Genomic DNA, 25982 nt, shown 5'->3' on the forward strand with positions numbered 1-25982 from the left:
TGGGTTGCATTATATCATTCTATATATATATATATATATATATATATATATATATATATATGTGTGAGTGTGTCTGTGTGAAAGCCTTGAAGAGCACACAGCAGAAGTCTATGCTCTTGCAGGTAGTAACAGAATTTTAGCTGTAGACAATCGTGTACATTGTAGAGCTTAAAACTACACCAAGATGTTACTTTATCATTCCTGCTATCATTCCACTTGTAAATTAGCGAAAAAAAAATTTACCGAAATATTTTGTAAATATTAGCCCTATTCAAGATTTCAGAAATTTAGTGCCGTATCATGGCTAGACTGAAATTGTTTATACATGTCAATCTATTGGGGTCTTATTTCATTCTCTCTGATAACGTCCATTTAGAAAGGATCTATTGACCATAAAAGTAAGATTGGTACTTCGGGACACGAATATCATTTATACTATGTGATTGACAAATTGTAAAGAATTATAATTGGTATAATGTTTTTATAAAACTTTTTTTTTATCAAATAACATGTCTGGTCATAAAATAAATATTTTATAATATCCAGTTTGTTTGCTTTACTTCTAGATCAGAAGCTTGTTTCGTTATGTCCCACCCCCACTGTATGTGGGTATCCATGGTGGGTTATGGCGCCCATACTAACATTGTCCTGACAATATTTATCTGATTGGCGTTTTACACCGTACTCGAGAACAATTCACTTATATAATGGAGGCCAGCGTTATGGTGGGAGAAAACCATGTAAAGCCCGGGGGAAACCTTAACATATACGACCAGAGAGGAAGACAGCATGGGCGACCGCAATGGAAAGCGGCTCTTCGGCCATTGTATGTCCAGAACTTATTTATTGACTGGTCTTCACCAGATTTGTCGTGGACGAAGTAGATCTTAAAACATTTTCAGCTTTTGGCATTTATTCACCCGTTCGTCTGAATTTGAGAATTGGACCAGAAAATAACCTTGCTTGTTTGATAACTGCATAACAGATCGATCGCAGGCCTATTTACCTTATGACGGTATGTATATTGGCATTATAAAATGTGTCTTCCTTCGTTTGTATTTCGACATTCCTAGTTTGTCCGCGCAATATATCCCCAGAACCGCTGAGACGAGATTAACGAAACTTGGTTTGTCGCCTTATAACGAGGATATGCGTGTTCGTCTGTATTTTTGTCAGTGTACAGAACGCAATTAAACTTGTACATGGGGTATCTCCAAAACCGCTGAACTTAATTTAATGGAATTTGGATTGATGTTTAATAGTAGAAAACATACGGGAAAGAGCTATTTTAAGTGTGTGCCCTTTCCCCATATATTGTCACATAACTGTGAGTGGGTGCGACCTCTCCACGATTGCTGAGCAGAATTTAATCTTACACTAACAGCCATAAGAACTGATCAATTATGACATTTGTCCGTCCGCTTGTCCAGCAGGTTGTCAGTAAGTTGGCAATAAATCAACAGATACTAGTAAGTGACCAGTTAGCTTTTAGAGCAAACCTGTCTTTGTTCATCCGTTTGTCGTTGTGTTACCTCTAGCTGACAAGACGTTGCAGCAGACTGATGCATCTCCACAACTATCGATGCAAAGGAATGTCACTTGAATTAACCTAAATTACAAAGCCCTCTTCTACTTTGGAGGCATATATATCCATTTGTTGGTTTAAATCGATAACAGGTTTATATTAGCGTTAGTTCACCTTTCTTATCGTTATCATACTCTCTAAAAACTACTGTGTACTAGTGGTACACAGTGTTGTGGCAAAAATGCACATCCACATAATTTTGTGTACGAGTTGTACACAAATAGTGTAATTCATGTAAAACATCCACAGTGACTTGTGTATATATGTGTGTACCGCTGATACACGTGTGCAAATTTGTATACAATCGTTTTTATAAAGTATCGCTGAAAAATTGTTAATAAACTGTCATAACGTGCAATGGACCGATATTTACTGGTCATGCATCAAACTCGGTCTACCGCGGGGTATTTTGTGTCTTTTTGGGGATAGGCTGCCCAGCAAATTTGACAATCAGTAGTGTCCGTAACAAGAAGCAACAAGAAATATCAGTGAATTTGACACACGTATGATTCCATCGGCGGATTTTGCAACTCTAATTTTAAGCGAGACATTTAGGAAATGTAACGTGCTATTTACAGTCGGCTGATTAGGAAACCGTAAATCTGATAGCTTCAGCCCTTGTTTAAATTGGAAATATGTGCTTTATCGCCCATATAATCTGGAATACGCGAAAGTTCATTTCATTAGGAGCATACGAAAATCTAGTTATTATATGTATCTGAAACGGTTCATATGACATATTTCAATCATGTCACTGAAACTTGTTTTCTTGCAGGTGGAAACTAGAAGTAAAGCAACCTAGTTCAGCTCAGTATGAACCTGTATACCGAATATGATGTTGAACCGGTTTCACGCATATGTATTGCAATCACTTTGTTCGTATACGGACGACTGGCTGGACATCGTAAAGACATAATCCCTTCGACATAATAAATGTATTCGAGCTAAAAAGCTAAATAGTCGTGCAAGAATCTCAGGCTGGGGTTAAACCGAACATTTATCACAACTGAGTAGAAATTATCTCCCTTCGCATGTTTGTTCCTTTACCTGGTGAAAACAAACATATTTTAGCCCTTGAACTCTGGTGAATATTTGCTGATTTTTTTTTCTTATACACGTGAAGATGGCGCCAGCTTATTATGCCTTAATTCGCGGCTTTAAGTTTAAGGGCCAACATTTTTAAATGTGATAACCTCCATCATAGTGTTTCGTCATGCCAATGTTTATGTATGCGTGTATGTATATATGTATGTATGCTTCAGGTTTATGTTGTACTTATCAGTTTTTCAGTCATTAGATGCATGTGTGCATATACTCTGTCTTCTTGTGGCAGGGCGAGTTTATGCTGCCATGCCGCAGACACCAGGCATGACACCCCACCAAGTCACATTATACGGACACCGGACCAACCCTTCCTGTTTCCTTACTCGAACCTCTCAGTGCTGAGCGCCATGCAGGCGAGGGAACAAGTAACATTTTAAAAATCTTTGGTATTTTAGGTATGATCTGACCCGGATTTGATCCCTGGTCTCCCGACCGCTCTAATCGTTAAACAACCAAAGAGGTCCCAGATGTCAATGAAACCTGGGAGTTCTATTCAAGTCAAACGCCAGTGATTATTTGATACTTGGTCAAGCAAATCCTGGCGATCGAAAGCCTGTATGCGTCAGTGCCGTATTCAAAGTACTTGTCAAGAAAATAAACGGCATCTCGAACTCAAAGACCCGTCCCATTTCGCGCTTGCAGCTTTTATGCAGTGTGTGCAAGTAACTTATACTTGATGACAAGGCTTCAAGACAAGGTCAGTACATAATTTATTTTTTTCATTGGTGTTCTACGCCGTGCTCAAGAATATTTCACTTATATGAAAGCGGCCATCATTATGGTGGGAGGAAACCGGGCAGAGCAGTACATAAAATACGGCAGTCAATTCGACAAAGCACCGACGATGGAACACTCATTCGTGTTACTAACTGTGCTTATGTTGCCAAACCTGACCTCCTTATATGCAGTACTTTTTGAGATACAAACCCCGCCATCTACGACACCGATGCTCGGGGTAAGACATAAGCCTATGCCATTGTCTTATGGCAGTCAACTAGGTGTAACATTATAAAATTCCTGTTTTCAAAAATTTCACGTACAAATTAACTTCCATGGTAACCTAGGTTTTTGGTAATACATTACAGTTAAATACAGATTTGTCCGTGTTTTTTAAAACACGCTTTAGGATACAAGTAATTCACTCACTCGGTACCAAAGAAATTAACGCCAAGAAAGGTCATTCCATGCTTGTCATATTTAGTGTGTATTGAATACATAACTAAATATTTAAAAGAACTGCCTGCAGTATTTTCTGTGAAAATATATAATTTTTATTAATGTTATTTTTCATGTGAATACATGCTTTGAATATTATCACAAACTGATCAACAACTGCACAAATCATAACAAGGTGAAGATGAAAATATTGTACGTATTAGCATCGGATACACACCAACACCAGTCGTAAAAACTGTACTAAGTGGTAATGGCTGCTTGCCTACACCCAAACAATAACAAAAATCTAGTGCTCAAGCTTTAAACCATGACATTACTTACAGATGAATGGTACGATGTGAATGAAAAATGAATACTTGCGCCTAAATAAATGTCAGTTGCATACCTTATAGTTATCAAACATTTATACAATGTGCTATTCATTACAATGGAATGATAATATGAACGATATCTTGATGTGTGCTATCTTGAACAAGCCAAAAACTGACAGAAGTAACCCTTATCTCAACTAAGTACAACTAATAAATGCTATTAACCAGATATGCAGGCTGCAAAATTTTCCCAATCATTTCCTTTTGAACTTTTCAAGTTCATAGTTTCTTACGTTTTACATCTGCTAAATTGATTTACTTTATGGAAGTATGATAAGGGAAAATAACTCGCTGATTCATTACGTATCTGAATTATTAATGGACTGTTCTGGCTCATAATTCTTACTGTTACAATCACACAACTAGTCAAATATGTTTACACATAAGGTACAATATAACTCAACAAGTAGTACTCACTGCATAAACATCCTCCATTAAACATTTTAACCATACACATTAGATTAATAAATTAATACAGTCTTTAGCTTTTTCACCAGCCTGCTGGTAATATCTTTTCCTGTAAAATACATAAACATGTGCTGTGGATGGTTATCACCCATGAATTCCAAACATTATCATAAATGTGCTGGTTTAAGAAACACATTATAACAATTATCTCTTCCACATCAAGACTGGATCACAAGGTTGGATAACCACATGACAGCCGAGACCTACAATAGCATTTACATCTACAAACACAAGAAACTTTGACACACAGGATTTCCAAGTTCACTCCACTTGAGTAGCACACAATTACTTTATACAAATCAAGTATAGTACTATCCCACCCACCCCAAACACCAAACCGAGCTGTTTACATCCTTCCTTTGCCAACCTTGATAAATGATAACATGTAAGCCAACATAAAACTGATTCGACATTAGGAAAACAAAGGCAGGCTTGAGTGAAAACATTCCACGTAAAGAAATGTTCATAGCACTTTTTAGTTCACGGATGTCTGTTGGAATGAATGCGCCTCTGAAGACTTGGCATCATAATGTATAATGCACTGGTATTTCCACTCCATAATCAATTGCAGCACCTTACTGGCCTCGACTTTTTACTGAGCGATATGTAACAAAACGAGAAATGAATAAGATTCACGGTAGAAGACAGGATAGTATTTGCTAGTTTAACATGTAAACAGAACCACTAATGAATTTCACAACAATGATCACCAGCTATAGGAGCTACAAAATACTTCAGTCTTTCCAAAATCGAAGTTTAATCATTAATCCCTAGGATCTGTTCTTTCTGTCAACAAAGTAAACAAAAAACACATTCTTCTCACTTCTTCTCTTTCTTTTTGCGTCCTGGCTCTTTTCTCTGCGAATGATCTGCAGTGGTATTACGTGGCACCAGGAAGACGTTACCATCACTGGTTTCTTGGAGGGAGAACTCGCTAGGATCGTAGGGTTGGCCATGGTCATCCCTGAGTGACTGGAACACTTCTTGATAAAGCTGGTTATATCTCCCCTTCATATCACGCGTCTGCTTGTCGATAAGGTACCGTTCATGCTGCAATTTGTCTCGTGTTGCCTTCAGGCTATTCAAGTCATCTTCAAGTGTTGTAATGGAGTCAAGCTTTCGTTTCCGACAGTTCTGAGCAGCCACTTTGTTTTTACCCCTCCTGCGTATGTCGCGTATCAGCTGCAATTGTGGTTCTGACAGCTTGTATTTAGACATCAGCTCATTGAATTCATCAACTGGAGCTCCTATTATAGTCTGCACTGACATGGGTAGCTTCATCTCCAGTGCCCTTTTCTCATCCCTGGAGTGAGGGCCTTTCTGACGGGGTTTGCTGGATGTTGCTTTGGCCACATCCTTAGGCTGTGCCCCAGGCTGTAGTGGGTAAGAATGGTTGTGTTGGACCTGATTCAGGTCTGCAGGTTGAAAGCCATGAGTCTCATTGGAAGAGGAGGAGTAATTTGTCTGGCCACTGTAGTCACCTGTATCATACGGGCTGTAACTATAGCTGAAATCATCAGGGTCATATTTGCCGAGTTTGGAGCTACCAGATGTGTCAAACTCTGTCCCTCCTGTAGCACCCTCTACACCATCAAAAGGAGACACTGACCCCAAGGTACTTGTCTCATTGAAGTCCTAAAATAAACATGTCTCTAATTAGAACACCATGCATGATTCAGTGAAAGCGAAAGAACAAGTACATGAGCTTCTGGTAATCAAATTACAATTAGAGATGCATATAGTACATGCCTCAATCTTAAAATTCAAATGAACAATGTTTAACATAATTTCACTAAAAGCCTGAGATTATTATGAAAAAGGGATCAACTGTTGCTTTTCTCTTCATGTTTCTCAAAAAGTACATAATTAACAACAGTCTAACTCCAAACTGGCACATTCAACCTACCTGTATTGGAGATGCCATACTACCCATAGAGGACACTGCAGAGTCACTACTAGTCTCATCAGCCATTTGAAGACACTGCAGACCTTTAAGAATAGATGACAAAAAGACTCATCAGATTACAGTATAAAACAAGTAGCCAACCAGAACATTCAAAGTGAGAAAATTTATTAAAAAAAAAAGATTAAAAGTTAATCACTCTCAAAATGATACTGCAGAAGAGTTCAACAATAGAGGCATATCTTGCAGCTTGCAAATTTATAAACATGAACAATTCAAATATCTGAGCTATGAAACAGAGTTAAATATGTTGAAATGCAATTAAAAGAACTATTAACTTTGTGACTGATTTGAAGTCTAAAATACATATACTTTTTTACCTATTCCAACAGGCTGTTAGAATTTTGAAATATGTGCTGGGAGTCCAATTGGAAAAGGAAGAGGAAAGAGACATGTTTAATTGAAATGGTTTATTATAAATCTCTTTACACACTGTGTGCTAACTTACATTTTTGTTTTATGCCAGAGATCCATTGATAGGATTTGACTTCAACCAGACATGAATCCAGCAAAACAAAACTCACTGTCAGTTAGCTCCATATCATCCACATCTAGAGTGATGTTATCCAGCTCTGAATCGGCCAGCAAGTCAGGGAGAAGGTCCTCCACTCCATCCAGAGGATCTGTCTGGTTCATTGGGGTTGTCATGTTGGGAAACAGCACATCACCGGTGTTCCACACAACTGGACTTGCCATTCCTGCTTGGGGCATGGTGTTGTTGGTGTATGGGTCACCAGGTGGGAGGAAGGCTACAAAAAAAAAAAACAATTCTCAGATCAGCTATTAACAGCTGGAAGCATAATAGCCCAATAGTGCATTCATATCCCAGTTCCTTTGTATTACTAATCATTTCCAATACAAAGACAGCATACTGAACAATTCTATAAAGTTTGCCTGGAGTCTTTGGACTTCTAAAATGGTCACTTCACACTGGGCTCTTAACCTTAAACCTTCTGAAAAGACAGACTATGCTCAAAGCTTTAATGACAACATTATAGTTGCCATCAAACTGAGGAATTCTGAATATCTACTTATATTCCTGCCTGTAGAAGAGACTTAACTAAATTCTCAAAATTATCATGCTAAACAGAACTGTAAAGCCATCACCATTAATCACAGATACATCCATTTCCTGAATTATGCATAATGATATTCCAAAAACAAATAACAAAGACAGCCTATAAATCAATCTTTACTTTCATATGATTTGATTTTGAACAGAAAACAAACCAGTAAAAGTGTTCCGAGTTCTTGTAAAATACAATCACTACTGTCCACAGTATATAACAAACCGATTTCTTTGATTGGGGTTTACACCATACTCATTTATACACAACACCAAGTTCAGGTTCAGTATGATGTATCGAATATTTGATAGTGACATACTGTTATTTTGGAACTGTTGAATAGGAACTGAAGAGTTGATGATAGGTTGAGGCAATGTGGCATTTTGGAGGAGAACACTGTTGTCTTCAGATGGTAACATGTCCACAGGACTCATTTCTGCAGTATCCATTGGCTCCGAGTTGGAGCTGGACGTGCCATTGGGGTACAGCACACTGACCAAATCGTCCAAGCACTGCTGTAAGTCTGCCTGGCGCTGAGCGTCATCCTCGCTAGGTACCTAAAGCATACAAGTTTTCTTAGGATGAGCATATACATAAAACCACTGCCTTTTATATCTATGTGACAACATTTACCATCTACTTAACATAATATCACTTTCATAAATTTTCTAAAACCCACATTACCATCAAATACAAATGAACATATTGTTTCACCCAAAGATCATTAGATTTCAGAGGTGAGGAGATGTATGTATGTATGTATGCATGTATATATAACAATAAGCTTACCACTCCATTAACCTCTGTGTTATTAAATCCTAGACTGGTCTCAATCAGGTCATCAATGTCTGCCTGTGCATTTCCCAGGTAACTGCTATTTATGTTTGTCACATTCTCAATATAATCTTCTAAAGTCCCGTCAGGTAAAGGTGCAACACCATCTAAGATGCGAAAAGCTTCATCAAATGACAAGTCCTGGGAAGAAAAACATACTTCTCAGTTGTGCAAAGCACAAAGTCAGAATATCAATTCAACTATCATTTCATCTTTCAATCTTTAGCTGAACAAATATTTGTAAATCAAACTTACAAAGATTTACATATTTCTTTGACGAGGGTTCTACTCCATACTCAAGAATGATTCACTTGTACAATGGCAGCCAGCATTATGGTGGGAGAAACCCCGGCAGAGCCCTAGAGAAACCCATGACCATCCGCAGGTTTATGCCACACCTTCCCACGTACGGCTGGAGAGGAAGCCAGCATGAGCTGGACTTGAACACACTGTGACAGCCCTGGTCGCTGTTACTCGCCTCACCACGGAGGCCCCATTTCATAAAGATGAAGATCAATGAACATAATACCAATTATTGTTAAACATATCCACACAACTTCATGAGCAATTATATGCAAACATGGGTGTGCCACTGCACTTATAACCAACAAAAACATAATACTTTAAGTCTAATTGCAACACAAATCCGAAAGAAATAAGAGAACATTTAAATGAAAAGGAAGTGACATGCAAAACAAGCTGTATTCTCACCTGCTCACTTGTGTTGGGCTGTAATTCCTGATGAGAAACTGAAGTATTGATGGAGCTGTTCACAGGGATCCATTCACCTGTAAAACAGGAATATTGTAACAGTCTATTACTTAATTATTAATGGGTATCAGAGCATCCTCTGTTTGAGAACTAAGAAAACACTCGTGGAACCCTGTTCAATGAAGTTTAACTGAGCCAACAGGCTGGACTAAATACATGTTACAAAGAAAAATGTTTTACCATGGTAGATTCACTGATTGAACAGAACCTGAGATAGCTATCTAAAAGTTGGAACAAAGAACAGTACAAGTTTTTTTTTTCCATTCACTGGATGGGTATTTTTTTTCCCAATACTGGTCACTGAATGGAACAAAAAAGTCAACAGTTAACTTACCTGTTTCCCCATCTTGGATATAGTTTTGTGTAAGCCAAGTTTGTGCCTGCTGTCTTCTCTCCTGTTCTAGCTTGTACTGAATCAGCTCAAGTTCTTTTTGCTGGAAAGCAAGTGTATGATAGTGACTAAACACTGAAAACAAATATTACCACATCAAAAAAAGAACACAGACTTTACATAAACTTTCCACTGTTTTAAAATATAATTCAATGTACCTTCTAATAATTTTACCTACCTTCTGCTAGAAATACCCATGAAATCATTATTGAAATACTACATAAAATAACAAGGTTGAGAGGCCTATCTCTTTTAACGATTAAATTTTACCACCAATGCCCTGAAAATCATCATACCTTTTCTCTTTGTTTCTGCAGCTCAATCTCCCGTTCTCGCTCTAGTTCTCTTCGTAAGTTCAAATCGAACACTTCCTTTCCGATACCCAAATCTATATCCTGGCGCCAAAGAGTTTCTATCAAGTCCATGTCCTGAAATACAAAAAATCAAAACTCATAAATCAAATGAGTGAGATCTGCAGTTTAATACACTGATGCAAAATAAATATGTGCACACATAAACCTGATTTGTTTTGAGCTTTGTAGTGAGATTATCTGACCTATTCATCTCACAACATCCAATATATGTTCACGGACTACTAACTTCAGATGGCCAAATTTACCACTTTTCACTTCACCAAGGGGTTAAAGGTAAATGCTCTTCATATGACAATACAACCAGCAAAGTAGAATTTGTCACTTGACCACTGTAAACTCTGGAGAGTTCAAATTCAAAATGCACCTTACCTAATAGCTCGAAGTAACAAGAGTTACCCACTGGCATAACCCAAAGATAAGGTATATCCATATTATCAGATATTTTAAAAAGCTATGCATTTTATGGTGACAACATTTCTTGGCTTTCTTTGGCTCCATTGCAACCACTATCACACTGCATTTAACACAGTGAAATCACCAAACATATAACAATCACACGAGACAATCCACTGTCATCTGAATGTATGTCCTCAATATGGTGATCTTACCCCAAACAAAGGAAACCCTTATCACAGTACATGTATATTGTCCATATGTACATTGTCCATCTCATCCTATGTCTCAAACTTCATGCACAGCACTGCAATCTACACTTTAGACGAATATTTCTATTTCACATGCATAGTTGTCCACAACAAAATATCTTAAAAAACAGTCTGTAAATAAGTCGGCAGAGTTCAATTGACCATTAGCTATATTAAGCCTGTTTGTAGATCTGCTGTCTTCTTCAGCAGTCTCTTACATATTGTAAACTACTATTGTGCTTTTAGAATGTTGGTATTGAGGCAGTGAGGCATAGCATATCTGACTATTTTGAGGCTTTCTTTATTTCTTTTTTTTGGCTTGTTACCACAAATATCCACACTTCTTTGTCTGGTCACCTGCTGAAAACAGGTGCTGTTTGCTCAGAAAAAACATGGCTGAAAAAAACAGTCCTTTACAAAAATAATTTGCATAAATATACGACTATTAGTTCATAATAGAGGTAACACAAATGACAACTTAATACCCCACATGTACACTAGCACAAGGCAGTAAAATTACAGCTAACAGAAAGCTTTAACTTTTGTTCGGATAAACCGCCATGGCCTTTGCACTATATAATATTGTTAGCTCACTCATGTCCAGTGACAGGTTATGTTTCATTACCCTCTGATACTAGTATTAAAAATATTTGATCAGGTATTATTTACTACATGTATTAGACTTGATTAGTTATTAACACCGTACCTAAGAATTTTTTAATTCCCCAGTTTCATGTGTACAGTAAACAACACTGCCAATGGCAAACAGACCTTTGGCATGAAACACTACTGAAAAACATTAACTAACAAAACATGATATGACTTTCACAAGATGTGTTTAAGAGGATATTGATTATATTTTATCTGAAATGTACATATTGCCTTAACCTTGCGGTCACCAATTTCACACCCACATATAAATATATTAACAAATTGAGCCAATTGTAGATTTTACCTCGTTAGTCAAATCAGCTGCTGTCACTGTGCTCTCCAAAAATGGATCCGAAAACACATGGTGTACAGGCTGTAAAGCAAAGGCTCCTTCCAGGCCATCATGTTCTCCTGGGTTACTATCTGGTGGCCCAGTTTCGGAGCTATCACCAAGGTCTACATTGTTATTGACATCCTCAGTTTGTGATGCAGAGGACTCTAATGCTGCATCACTTGCTGCTGATTCCGGAGGATTTAATGTCTGCGTCTGAGTCTCTGCACTTGACGCATGGTGCACAAACGTAGCTGGTGGATTGACCAAAAACGCATTAATATCTGTACTGATTCCATGGAACCTTCGAAATCGACTTAAACACCTTAGTTCACCAAGCACACTTGTAGACAAATATTCAGTCTCTATATTCTTCGGATGAATGCTATATCCCCCAACACTGTTTATCAAGTTGTTGTGAAAGTTTGTTTGAGTGTAAGCCGTACTAGTCCCAAGAATAATATCATGAATTTCAGGATAATTAATTAAGCTGTTATTCAAGTACTGATTAATGTCAGTTCTCAGCAAACTAAGAATTAATGCGATGGAAATCAATCCATCTGCGAAGTACTGTTTGATCATCGTTCCTCCAGCCCTTTCTCCAAATCAAAACAAAGAGCCAGAGTTTAAATTTATCCTTCCATGTGAAGTATCGTTTACAGCAGAACAGAAATATCTCCAAGGACTGTGTTCAATAACAAATCAGTTCCGTAACAGCATGATTTCCGATAGCTTTCCAATCGTGCAGATCTTGGGTTCTTTGTTTATCCTGAACTCAACGGGAGTTTCCCAAACCATACGTCACTGTTACTATAAATAGCTATGTCCTGTCTCGTGGAGGATGTCTCGTCTGCTTTCGGTACCTTGGTTTCAAAGACAGGATAGAATATAAGCTTTCTGTGCACCTTCAGGTATATTTAAACCGCTCATTCCACCAACAGATTCCAGAAGAATACACCCCACGTCAAAGCTTACGAAACGTCGCTGTTTTCGTAACGAAAAAAATGAAACACTATTTCCTAAACGCCAGGCTGTGAATCAGCAGAAGTTTGTATTTGTCGCAGTTGCGCAGACAGGTATTAGCTGGAGCGCATGTCTGTTCGAACTTTCGAGGGCTTCCATCTTCGAGGCTCTCTACGGTTAAAGACGATTGTCAGTCCAGTCCAAAGCTGAGACGTCACGTGATAAAACGATCAAAGTGTTATAATTATTTTATGACTGTTTATTCCAAGTTTAAGGAGTTAAAAAGAATTGCACTTCTTTGTACAATTATACACACATTAGGATCAACCCCGACATGAAGATCGGCTCGACTCAACCCGGATACAAAATGCAAGCTCACGTCACACGCTATACTCGGGTATGACCTGACTGAACTCCACAGTCGTAGCATATGAGATATGCAATAGCCAACTCCGCCCAGTATTATACCAAGCTATAGGACATCCATTTTACCGGTTGGCATCGATGTAACAGCCCCCCTCCCCCCCCCCCCCCTCACCAAATATAGGCCTACATGTATTGGCATATATAGGCCTCCTACAGCCCTGTTGTAGCTAATTTAATGGAGGAATTACATGTGCTTGCAGAATTGTTAAGTATGGGTATAGGCTGTTATAAGGAATCAGATTTTGTGACACATAATTAACTTGTAAGCCTAGACCCATACGTATACAGTGGCGGATCCAGAGGTACCGCTTTCGAGAGTGAGGGGGAGGGAGAGAGAGAGAGAGTTGCGCGGATGTCCAGCGAAACGTCTAGCGCACAGGAGGAGAGACCCGGCAGACCCCACCCCCACCCAACACTTCTGAATCCGCCAACGGTATAGGCCTATACATGTGATAACACACAGGCTACTTAGATATTTTACCTTTTTAACGGAAGTTATGAAGTTACAATGGTTCACTGAGTTAGGGTATGATTTTCTAGGAATCCTTTCCATTTCTTACTTGCTAATGACGCCACATGTTGGGTTAATTGTTAATTGTGGACCCAGGCGATTCATTGCTTTTTGTTCTTTAGAATAAGTTTCGCATATATATGCGTAAGGACCAACACGGATGTCCAATGGAGGCCATTTCCTCCTTTCCAGAGGAAGTTAAAAAATACACTTAAGTCCTATAACTGTTTTATTTTAGAAGAAATTCTGACTCAAAAGGCTAGGTGTGCGTATGCCTAGATTTACGAAGAGTGCTTATTTATACAACATCCAAATAGTTGTTCTTCTGCTTGATTGCTTTTTAATGCCATACTCAAGACTTTATCACTTGTACAACGGCTGTCAGTTATGCGCTACAACCGGGTTAAAACGATGAACTTTGGCAAGTTAGTGACGAACTTTCCCACGCGTGACCAGACGTAACTGAAGAAGTTACATACCATTAAAACGGTAACACTGGCCTACCTGAGCTTTATTTTCCAAGTTTTTGGCATGCATTGTGTTTTGTTTATGTATGAGAAAGGCGTATGAATGTATACAGGAGGTAAACTTATGCAGATGACGTGCACTAACTCTATGTTAGCAGAGCGAACAAAAAGAGCTTCATCACGGGTTGCTTTACACCACATGTACATCGGTAGTAGCATTATAGGATATCTAAATATTGACAATGCCATCCATGTAACTACTGCTGTCAACAGGGAAAATATGTTAGAGTATAGGGTGTTAGGAGGAACAATCAACCCACCTGTTTTCTTACGGAAAGTCGAAACAATCGACAAAAAATAGTGGTAGGTGTATATAAAGCTGTACACAAATAGGAACACGCTTCCATATACGCAAAAGTGCGTTTCCACAGTCAGTGCACAAAGGGGAACCCAAAAACAAATACTTAAGTGATGACAGAAAATTTCGTTATATACGGTTGAGCCATGGGGTTGAGCTCGCTAGCGTGCACAAATCACTAGACTTAGTATAGTGGACAACTCCACGTCCTAAAACGCGCGCGTTAATTACCGGCACAATGATATTCAAATAAATAATTTAAAGGAAAGTTTCACACCAATTTATGGCTATATTAAAAACTTGGCTGCTATAAACCGAACATGCCAACAAAGATAATTTGCTATAAATTTAAACCATACATGTCATAACGGCACAATATATACGTGTTTTGTTATCTTATAATCCTCCAATGGCTCAGACATGTATCTCTGTGGCAAATGGAGGGGAGCAGAAATAGATAAGTCTGAGTTATATTAAACGGCACAGAGCGATAATTCCTGGTCAGTCTAAGCAGAAATGTCTAGAATGCAGATTATGGACGACGTCTTGAGTCATGAATAGCCAGGTATCTTTTCCTTGAGGGGCCCGACACTGCGTGCCTTGTTGACAGGTAAAGGAATGAGGCACTTTAGGGGGTCTCCTTCTGTGGTTTGACCCGGACAACGAAGGTCGTGTTAAACAACGCTTTAACACAACACGATACTACAGCCAGGTAATGATCAATTAATATAATGCGGATACATACGCTCAGTCTGATCGTTCAGTATGCGATATTCTTTAATTTTGTTTAATTAACTTGATTATAAAACAAATTATAGTTTTGTATTACTGTAGTTATTTAAAATAGTTTGCAGCAACGCTCAGTGAACAAATCTTTACATTGAATAGCACTGAAGTGTGATTAGGATGTTTGCACACTCAAAAAACTATTCTGATAATTTCAACACAGGTCTATTGTCTGAGTAATGCTAGAATGTGTTCTATTATTATAACATAATATTTTCTCACGAGAGCAAAATTTCTTCTGTAAGGGACTGTTTTGTATAAGATACATGCATGCACTCTTTAAAGATTCCAATGTTCCTAGTACCGCCATCTAACTGTTTGTATCGTGCTATACATACCATTGCACAAGTATATGTACAGTATACTCCATTCCCTACCCTTCAATTTGGTAGAAAGCAATTTGACATTGCACCGCTTCACCGTACTGGAGAATGAATTTCTTGAAGTATTCGATATGGATATACGACGTACACAAGAATATTTTACTTATACGACAGGGGCTATCATTATGGTGGGAGGAAACCGGACACAGGTTGGGGGAAATCCACGACCATATTGCTGACAGGCCTTTCATGCAGAGCGGAAGCCAACATGAGTTGGACTTGAACTCACAGCGACGGCATCATATTCGGTACAAAAGACGAGAAAACTGATGGATAGATATGTGGATAGAGGTAACTTATTGGTCATAGAATGTCCATTAATCACCTCTTCAGTCTCGCTCTAAGTTTTCTGACGATTGTCAGTTTTCTCGCCATTTGTACTGAATACTATTATACGGTGAATCAGTCATGCAGCAGAGTATGCACACTGCATGTAGTCCCCGTTTCTAAAGTGCCACTGGTATGTGACTGTGCAGAGGATACAAGAAATGGCGAACATTCTCCGACCATGCCTTTTTATTGTTCCTTGCTATAAAGGAAAATTATATTTATGGATTATATGTTCTTGTAAAAGCAGATATACACACAAATCAAGAGACTCCCATGTAGGTCAGCGATACCGTAACATAGCGTATTGTACAGTTCACTGTCCACAAACTACACTTAGATATATACACAACATATATTGGTATAAGGTCACTCGATCTATTGACATGTGTCACGGGACCTGATCCACAAACACATTTATAGCAGCGCCATCTAGTGTTACATGTTTCACGTTCTTGTCATCTTGAAAAACTGAACCATTTCACAGACTCGTAAAACCATTTGTATGTGTGTCAGGTAACCGACAGCATATTCTGTTGTGCAATAAATCATAGAGTGACATTGACTGATATACACAGAGCTCGATTACTAATGCCCTATAGTCTTTAATGTCCTATGTTGTAGTAGGTTGTATTACACAGTATTTTCTTGCCCAGTAAAGAACAAAGTAGCCTATACATGTGTTCTGTTGTCCGGTAAATCAGAGTAATATAGTATCCCGTAGTCCATTCAGCAACTAACAGAGTATTCTACTGCCTATAATTACAAGGGATAGAATTGACAAATAATCCCCCGCTGTTTGACCAGATCGTCTGATCAGGAATTCCTTTTAAGATAGGTCGGTTATCAACAGTTCAACAAATATTTAAGTCTTGCGTACTCTTTCTTTGCACTTAATAACGGTATCTGTTCCACCAATCAGTGTGCATCCACAAGACCGTGTGCATGGCATACTATGTCATTGTTAGCTTTAATTTTAGTTTGACTAAATGCACATGATGATACTCATACATAAGAAGTTAAAGCATTCCCAACCCTCAACTCCCTTTACCACTCATAACTACACAAAGTTAACGTCTATAGGAACACGGCTGGCCAAAAGTAATCCAACTTCCAAGAAAAGTTAATACCGGTAATAACTGAGTAAATTATATTCTGTGTAAATCCTTGTTTAAATAAAGTTTGCAACAGGTGAGAACTTTTAACCAAAAGTAAAGCGGATTTCCCTGTACAGACGACATGTTCAGGCACATCCGTTAAACAGTTCTGCTTAACAGCTTTGTCGAAATTATTAGTGCTAATTAAATCAGATTTGAATTTTTAGTCTGTTTTTATCCCCTCGTATCCCATATTTTTAAAATATATTTAGAGCATTTTAACTGTAGTCCTGGTTTATGGCTTTATGCCGCCTAGGCAATATTTTAACAATTGTCGCGAATAAGCCCAATGTACATGTACTGCCAAGAGGTGATAATTACACATAAAATCTGAACGGAGTCTGTTTGTCACGTTCACAAATGTGACGGATGTGCGTGACTTCAGTGCGTGTGTATGCCTTTTGTTCTGCACGTAGATCTGAATAGCCTTGATTCCTAAAGGGCCCTTTACTCCACCATGCAAGATTTGCTGCTGCAACCTTTTACCGTGGCATAACATGCAAGTTACAGTACACAACATGACCATTTTACGCAATAAGCAATCAAGACCAATTGTCAAAACATCATATCCACACACATGAATTCCAACAACGTATGAACTGATCAGTTTTACAGCTATATGCCAACACCAAATTATCGTTTAATGTAGGACACCAATGCATTTTTGTGGCCTTTAGTCCGTGCTTAATCTCGTGTTGAAATATCACAGATATACACGAAAAATTACAAACTAAATATTCTGTTCTATTCCAAAATGCAAGACCATTTTAAAAAAACTGGGGCTCTCCCGGAATTCATTGCAACACTGGGACTAGAGGCTAACACTGCGACTATTCATGTGTGGTGCATAATCTGCACGCGATTAAGTAATAAAGCGTATCGCCAGCTGCTTTTCTAGAAGCCATTACAGCGAAGACTATTACGTGAAACACTGGAGTAGACGAGGGAATCTTTCATATGTCCCAGTACATTTTGTTATTGTCCGAAACGATTAAACAGCATGTATGTGAAGAGTGAGGGAAACCATCCGGCAGTTGAATGGGTCACTGCATGCTGTCACACACAACGTTTTGTTGAGATGTTTTGTTCACATTTATGCCCAATGACGTATTTGCATCCTTCACCTTGTTTCATCCACTGACAAGGGTGACAACAGATTAACCACATGCTGCCAAGACATCAATTCTGTTGAGGTGTTTTGTTCACATTTATGCCCAATGGCGTATTCGCATCCTTCACCTTGTTTCATCCACTGACAAGGATGACAACGAATGAACTCCATGTTGCCAGTACATCAACTGTACAGTTCTAGACCCCACAAAGTTTCAAAAGTCACAGCCAACTCGCTTTGAGGTCAGACGTTTCTCCAGTTTTCAGCTTCAGGTTTTATTGTGCCCCAACCCTTGCGTGCACTGAGCAATATGCGGATAATTGAAGAACCTCTTATACAATTGCAAACTTTACAATCCGAATCTCACTGTATACTGTCTCAATGCTTGAAATGACTCCGAGATTTACAAATTTATACCGACAAACGTAATTCAAATTTACTGCAATTTCTTCAATCAAAATTCAACATACATGTGAAGAAAAAAATCGGGACACACAAGATGAGGATTTAATCCCTGACATGGACAGGTGCTCTCGACAGCGATATTTGAAGTGTTTGCGCGATATTACGTTCGTTGAAGGTAATTTGTTTCATATACTAATACAGTGCGCAAGTCTGCACATCACACGTAAGAAAGTTTGCCATTGGCTGTACATTTCACGATGCAACGGCGGGAATTTTCGTGGAAGGGGAAACTAAAATGTCGGACGTTTACTGTACCAGGCTTTGGTAAGTAACTGCTAAACTTGTTCCAAAGGGTGCATAGATTTCCATCCGCAGAGCGTGGATCCAATGTGGTCGCCATACGACCATAAGGTCATATAAACGGCCACAATAGCGACGTTAACCATGCACTTTACTGCAACCAAGGGCATGACAACAGAAGGGGGCACAGGGGAATTACATGTACCAATCCCTGGCTGAGAATGAGCCAACATCTCTTGTACCAGAGACTGAAAGACAAACATTTTGACCACGCTGCTCTAAACGCAGCCACCACCACCCACCCCGAACTCGCTCCCCGCGTGGGTGTTAAGTTAAAGTACTTTTTGTATGTATAATATACCACATGAATAGATCAATTGTTATATATCACTGAGAGGTAGAAATACCGTCATATCCTGATAATTTCCACTGAACATACATGGATTCACCTGAACGACTGTTTTTTTATTTTGTTACGCTGTCTTGTGAAGAGATGCTCACACAGGTAGCGGCCATGGGCTCTCCTTTTGCGGTGAAACTACAGGTGAGAATTTGGCTGAGCTGCCTGCCTCGAAAAACTTGTAGCTCAGCCAAATCCTCTCGTGTGCGCCTGGCTTTAGTGCACATAGACTGAATAGGTTTAAATGAAAAACAGTTATATAAATGTATATATTAAGAGTATATTGAATACTCAGACGTATTGCGACATAAACACTGAAAAAAAAAGAAATGCTGGGATATGAATCCCATTAAAAGAGTCTCATGGGCATTGCCCCTGAGGTATCGTATAAACTTAGCCCACAACAATGTTCACAGAAAATGTTATCACCAGACGACAAGCAGGAAACGTTATGCGTTTAGCAAGCATTGTAGTAACATTGGAATCAATTTTCCTTATTTGTGGTGAGCACGCCCCCACTTCCTTGTTTCCGTCCACTGTTTAGTCATTTGTGCTTCACGTCCTATGTATCCTACACGTCATACGAAATGTACGTGTATAGAGAGTCCTGCTTCAAAGGAAAAAGGTCAACACACATATACATGCACGGATCTATGTCGAACGACAATCGCTCTATCCTGCAGTAAATCTCAGTTCGGCTGTCCTGTTTTGTGGAGTTGATATATTACTATAGCATAGATCGCTATCAAATTCAGTTTCGTACCACAATAGCCTAAGCCATAAGGAAGTTTCAGTGTCTCTTTGACGACATTTTCATAGGCTTACTAGTTTTATGTGAACGAGGCTTACATGTCGTATTGCCGCACACATTAATAACAAAACTTCACGCAAATTCACACACACACTAAATGGTTATATTTTCCTGCTTTATTAGAAAGCAGTATCTTTTTTTTTTCAAAAATTTTCAAACTTAAACCGATAATGTATTATCAACACATTCACACATTTTTTGCTATGTTTCAAACGTAGTCATAATTGATTCAAATATAACGCTATAAATGAAGTTTACAACACATAATCATGATTGATTCTGTCATTCGATCACAATTTTGTAAACTTGAAAAAGTTTCAAAACGCAGCCATGATTGACTTTTATGTCAAAAACAATTCCATAAATAAATTTGGCATTTAGTCATGAATGATTATTTCTTTTTTAAATGAAATTTTTAACACATGCTAAGCCCTCACTTCGATCATTATTCTATCATGAAGCTTACAATTGGTTAGTCGAGACTGATCTCCGTCTAGGTTACAATTCTGTCAATGTAGTTGGGCATAAGTACGTTGTCATTATCAGTTTTTCTTTGATAATACAAAACCCTCTAATCTGTGGATCATATATTCAATCATAATACATGCAAAATGGCCGTTCCAGTTACACAGCGATGAAGATCTTCCAGTCACAGTTATTTTGCCTAGAGCAGAAATCATATCAGATATGGGGCTATATGATGATAGCTCTCCCTGGGTGGTCCTGTTTACAGGTTTTGATATTGTGTAAATACATCTGGGTTACGTAATGCAACATGGGTTGACCTCAGGTGTTCTTTCCGATAGAAGAAGGCCCACTATCATCCTTGGGTTAACTGATATAGAGTTCAATAAATAATAACTTACATGCAATTACATAATTTTTCTTTCTTTTTTATCTATCCATAGGAAATCTTCAGTTGCTCATTGTGCCTTATATGTGTTCAGAGACATACATTTGTTAGACTTACAACGTTCGATTGGCCGTTCATTGAAAACAAAGGTTACTTTTATGAGTGGAGAACACCAGGGTGCCCCCGATAAACCGTCCACGCTTGGCAGGTTACTGACGAACTTTCCGAACATATCCCTTTTATATTAGGCTACAGCCTAAAAGCTTTCGACATGTGTAAGGTAAAAACGTTTTCATAAGTTGCCACATATAGCTCTCCGTCAATCACAGGCCCATATATCTTCAAATTCTTCATATCTCTTATGGTGCGTGTTCCAATTGTTCTTCCAATTGTTCAAAGGGATACGGATCTGACACGTAGTGAAGAAGAGGAAGATAATTTTCTCCCATACAGTTTGGAATGAAATTCTACCCCATCAAGATTAGTCTGAGTAGAAAATGTAAATGTCCCGTCACATTCAGTTTACATAGGATTATGAGATAACTGGAACATGTAGTTACTTTACGATTTTTACATTCATGGCTGCCGTTTGATTCTTTTATATGATATCCCAGATGTCATATGTTACACTTGTCGCACTGGATGGAGACTTTAATCATATCCCTTTCTTCATTGATGCTCAGTTACATTTTTTACCATCAACTATCCTCGATATCCATGTGCCAAATCACGACCAAGCTTCCTCGGATGCCAAGGTACCAATTCTTCCACAGCCTTGCCCCCTGCGTGTTTATTCGATATCGCTGTAACGTGCCACGTGATACTTGCTCTGATATTTTTATATGAGGTATTTATAGAAAGATTTAATGGAAACAGACTGACTGAGGTTACTTCGTTCGTAATTTGATAAATTCTGTCAGAGTAATTTGATCAATGAACTATATATTTAAGATAACATCGAGCTGAAAATTCCACTGCTTCTTTTTTCTCATGTAATATCAAACGACATCTATCGTCATATTAACTGTGGAATTCCAGTGGCACGTGTACCACTGTACTATGATCTGTGTATTAAGGTGGATTAAGGTGGCACTTGTATCACTGTACTATTATCTGTGTTATTAAGGTGGCACTTGTATCACTGTACTATGATCTGTGTTATTAAGGTGGCACTTGTATCACTGTACTATGATCTGTGTTATTAAGGGTGGCACTTGTATCACTGTACTATGATCTGTGTTATTAAGGTGGCACTTGTATCACTGTACTATGATCTGTGTTATTAAGGTGGCACGTGTATCACTGTACTGTGATCTGTGTTATTAAGGCGGAACGTGTATCACTGTACTGTGATCTGTGTTATTAAGGTGGCGCGTGTATCACTGTACTGTGATCTGTGTTATTAAGGTGGCACTTGTATCACTGTACTGTGATTTGTGTTATTAAGGTGGCGCGTGTACCACTGTACTGTGATCTGTGTTATTAAGGTGGCACGTGTATCACTGTACTGTGATCTGTGTTATTAAGGTGGCACGTGTATCACTGTACTGTGATCTGTGTTATTAAGGTGGCACATGTATCACTGTACTATGATCTGTGTTATTAAGGTGGCACGTGTATCACTGTACTGTGATCTGTGTTATTAAGGTGGGCGCGTGTATCACTGTACTGTGATCTGTGTTTATTAATGTGGCACTTGTATCACTGTACTGTGATTTTGTGTTATTAAGGTGGCGCGTGTACCACTGTACTGTGATCTGTGTTATTAAGTTGGCACATGTATCACTGTACTATGATCTGTGTTATTAAGTGGCACATGTATCACTGTACTGTGATCTGTGTTATTAAGGTGGCACGTGTATCACTGTACTGTGATCTGTGTTATTAAGGTGGCACGTGTATCACTGTACTGTGATCTGTGTTATTAAGGTGGCACGTGTATCACTGTACTGTGATCTGTGTTATTAATGGTGGCACGTGTATCACTGTACAGTGATCTGTGTTATTAAGGTGGCAATTGTATCACTGTACTATGATCTGTGTTATTAAGGTGGCACGTGTATCACTGTACTGTGATCTGTGTTATTAAGGTGGCGCGTGTATCACTATACTGTGATCTGTGTTATTAAGGTGGCACGTGTATCACTGTACTGTGATCTGTGTTATTAAGGTGGCACGTGTCATCACTGTACTGTGGATCTGTGTTATTAAGGTGGCGCGTGTATCCAATGCAGTCTTAACTGTGATATCACAGTGTCATTTATATCATTGTTATCTGATATACAATATTGAGAGGGGAATCCATCACTGTAAGTTCATCTGTGGTATTGAGATGGTATTTTTATCACTGTAATTTCATCGGTGATACTGAGATGCATTTCTATGATTTCAATCACTGTTATACTCATCTGTGATATTCAGGTAGTATTTCCATCACTAATCTAATCTGTGATATTGAGATGGCATTTCTATCACTGTAATTTCATCTGTAATACTAAGATGGCATTTCTATCACTGTAATTTCATCTGTAATACTAAGATGGCATTTCTATCACTGTAGCCTAATCTCATCTGTAATACTGAAATGGCATTTCCAATCACTGTAATCTCATCTGTGATATTGAGATGGCATTTCTATCACTGTAATTTCATCTGTAATACTAAGATGGCATTTCTATCACTGTAGCCTAATCTCATCTGTAATACTGAAATGGCATTTCCATCACTGTAATCTCATCTGTGATATTGAGATGGCATTTCTATCACTCATGTAATTTCATATTACACTGAGATGGCACTTTCATGATTCTATCCCTATGATCTAACCTGTTGTATTCAGGTGCCACATTTCTATCTTTTCAACCGCAATTGTGGTATTATTCACTGTATCACTGTATTAACTGTGATATTGGAATGGCACATTTGCAACTGTGATATCAAGGTGTTTCATCTTCTTTATCAACAATTTCAACTGTGGTATCCGAGTTTTATTGATTCCAGTGTTCTGGCATCTGTACTTCTATGCACTTCTGTCATTGCAATCTCAGTTATGATTTATGGCCATATTCAGTTGTTCCACACATATATGTTAAATGTAAGGCATCATCACACATCTTACCCACCAAATCTGACTTTTAATGTTGTTCTAACAATTGTGTGTAGACAGTGCAGTTATCCTGACTGAGGCATTGGCTTGCTAGTACTGTCTCTTGAGTATAAATGTGGTCTTCAGGTTATAAGTGCATTTGCTGTCATCTCATTTGTTATACCCAGACGGTGCCTTATACGTACTTCCATGACATTTATATCACTATTATCAGAGATGATAGTTGTATAAATTCTCATTTCAGATATCCAAATTGCACTGTTATCTCATTTTCAGGTTCAATTGCTCGCTGTCATCAGTTTTGTTTTCAAGCTATATTGCGGTAATCTGTATTCTCAAACCATGATATTCAGCGTATATTGTTATCTTTGTTGTCTCTCATATGATATTCAAGTTAAATTTCTATAACTATGAGTTTTTTCCTGATATTCAGTTTGGACTGATATGTCTTCTATTCCGTGATATGCAACCCATACTGCTGCTTGAATCTCTGCCATCTCATTTGTGATATTCAGGTTATATTGTTATCACTGTCATCATCCAGGGTATTCCAAGTTATATTGTTATCAACTGTTATCTCATCCAGGGTATTCAAGTTATATTGTTATCACTGTCATCTCATCCAGGGTATTCAAGTTATATTGTTATCACTGTCATCTCATCCAGGGTATTCAAGTTATATTGTTATCACTGTTATCTCATCCATGGTATTCAAGTTATGTTGTTATCACTGTCATCTCATCTACGGTATTCAAGTTATATTGTTTATTCCTGACATCTCATCCAGGGTATTCAAGTTATATTGTTATCACTGTCATCTCATCCAGGGTATTCAAGTTATATTGTTATCACTGTCATCTCATCCAGGTATTCAATTTATATTGTTATCACTGTCGTCTCATCCAGGGTATTCAAGTTATACTGTTATCCCTGTCATCTCATCTCGGGTATTCAAGTTATATTGTTATTCCTGACATCTCATCCAGGTTGTTCAAGTTATATTGTTATCACTGTTATCTCATCCAGGGTATTCAAGTTATATTGTTATTACTGACATATCACCCATGCTTTTTAAGTCATATATTGTTACATATATCTCTGTCATCACTCCGTGATATTCAAGTCTTATTTCACTGTTGTTAACTCACCCGCGATATACAAGTTATATTATGTTATTGATGTAATGTCAACCATGATGTTACCAACAATGTCATTTCAAATGTGATATCCACATACATAGTGGTGGCTTGTAATACAAAACTTATGTACATTCACCCTGTGGTATGAGAGGCTGTTACACATCTAATACACTCAGACTACTCCTCTGCTTAAGTTAGAAATGTCAAGCTGTTAAGCTAGCCTGCGGGGAGTCAGCCCTAAACTTAGGTGTAGATGAACTCTGTGTTAACATAAAACTCACCTGGACGATATGGGTAGGATCGCCTAAACTTGTTTCCACTTCCATCATTATACAAAACAGGTAAAATATCCGTTAATGTCTTCGACAAAATTCACCAAAAAGTGTCAAATCGTAGTCTGAAAATTCAGTGACGACTTTGAGGACGATATGTCCATGGGAAGAAACGCTTGGGTTTCACTAGTCCTATCCCAGCGGGCCAGATGGCCTATATCCGAGTTTAGACTGAAACGAGCTCTGCTATGCCTTGTGGTGTTATGAATGGCCGCACAGTATGGCTGTCACCGCAGAGCTATGTTACAGTCACGCAGTACGAGGATATCCGAGCTATTTCACCATTAAACCTCTCCAGGATGTTGTCTGTATTAACAGTATAGGATTAGCGAAGAGGTTTAACATTAAAATCTCGTCGACACTCGAAATTTAAGAGACCTATAGGCTGTGTACACGGATCTCACCGCGTTACGCCGT

General features: G+C 38.4%; 1 protein-coding gene across 2 annotated transcripts; it reads right to left on the reverse strand.

Moving 5' to 3' along the window:
- Positions 1–3935: 3935 nt before the first annotated feature.
- LOC135461562 (endoplasmic reticulum membrane sensor NFE2L1-like) lies at positions 3936–25982 on the reverse strand. 2 transcript variants are annotated; one of them, XM_064738719.1, is made up of 9 exons: positions 25515–25982; positions 10027–10158; positions 9674–9773; positions 9280–9356; positions 8524–8709; positions 8054–8291; positions 7192–7416; positions 6611–6693; positions 3936–6339 (listed from the first exon to the last, which is right to left on the reverse strand). In XM_064738719.1, the coding sequence occupies exons 1-9, from the start codon at positions 25560–25562 to the stop codon at positions 5524–5526; spliced, it is 1905 nt and encodes a 634-aa protein (XP_064594789.1). In that variant the 5' UTR covers positions 25563–25982; the 3' UTR covers positions 3936–5523. The 2 variants fall into 2 exon arrangements, with proteins under 2 accessions (XP_064594789.1, XP_064594788.1); XM_064738718.1 differs by lacking the exon at positions 25515–25982 and adding an exon at positions 11704–12833.

This window comes from Liolophura sinensis, chromosome 1, assembly GCF_032854445.1.
Source record: "Liolophura sinensis isolate JHLJ2023 chromosome 1, CUHK_Ljap_v2, whole genome shotgun sequence".
In the NCBI taxonomy this organism is placed as follows: Eukaryota; Metazoa; Mollusca; class Polyplacophora; order Chitonida; family Chitonidae; genus Liolophura; species Liolophura sinensis.

Coding starts and splice junctions, on each gene's coding strand:
- LOC135461562 (XM_064738718.1), bottom strand. CDS start 12,312: ATGATCAAACAGTACTTCGCAGATGGATTGATTTCCATCGCATTAATT. Junction 9,357..9,673: donor TATCCAAGATGGGGAAACAG/GTAAGTTAACTG, acceptor CCTGTTTTACAG/GTGAATGGATCCCTGTGAAC. Junction 7,417..8,053: donor TCAACAGTTCCAAAATAACA/GTATGTCACTAT, acceptor TTTTTTTTGTAG/CCTTCCTCCCACCTGGTGAC.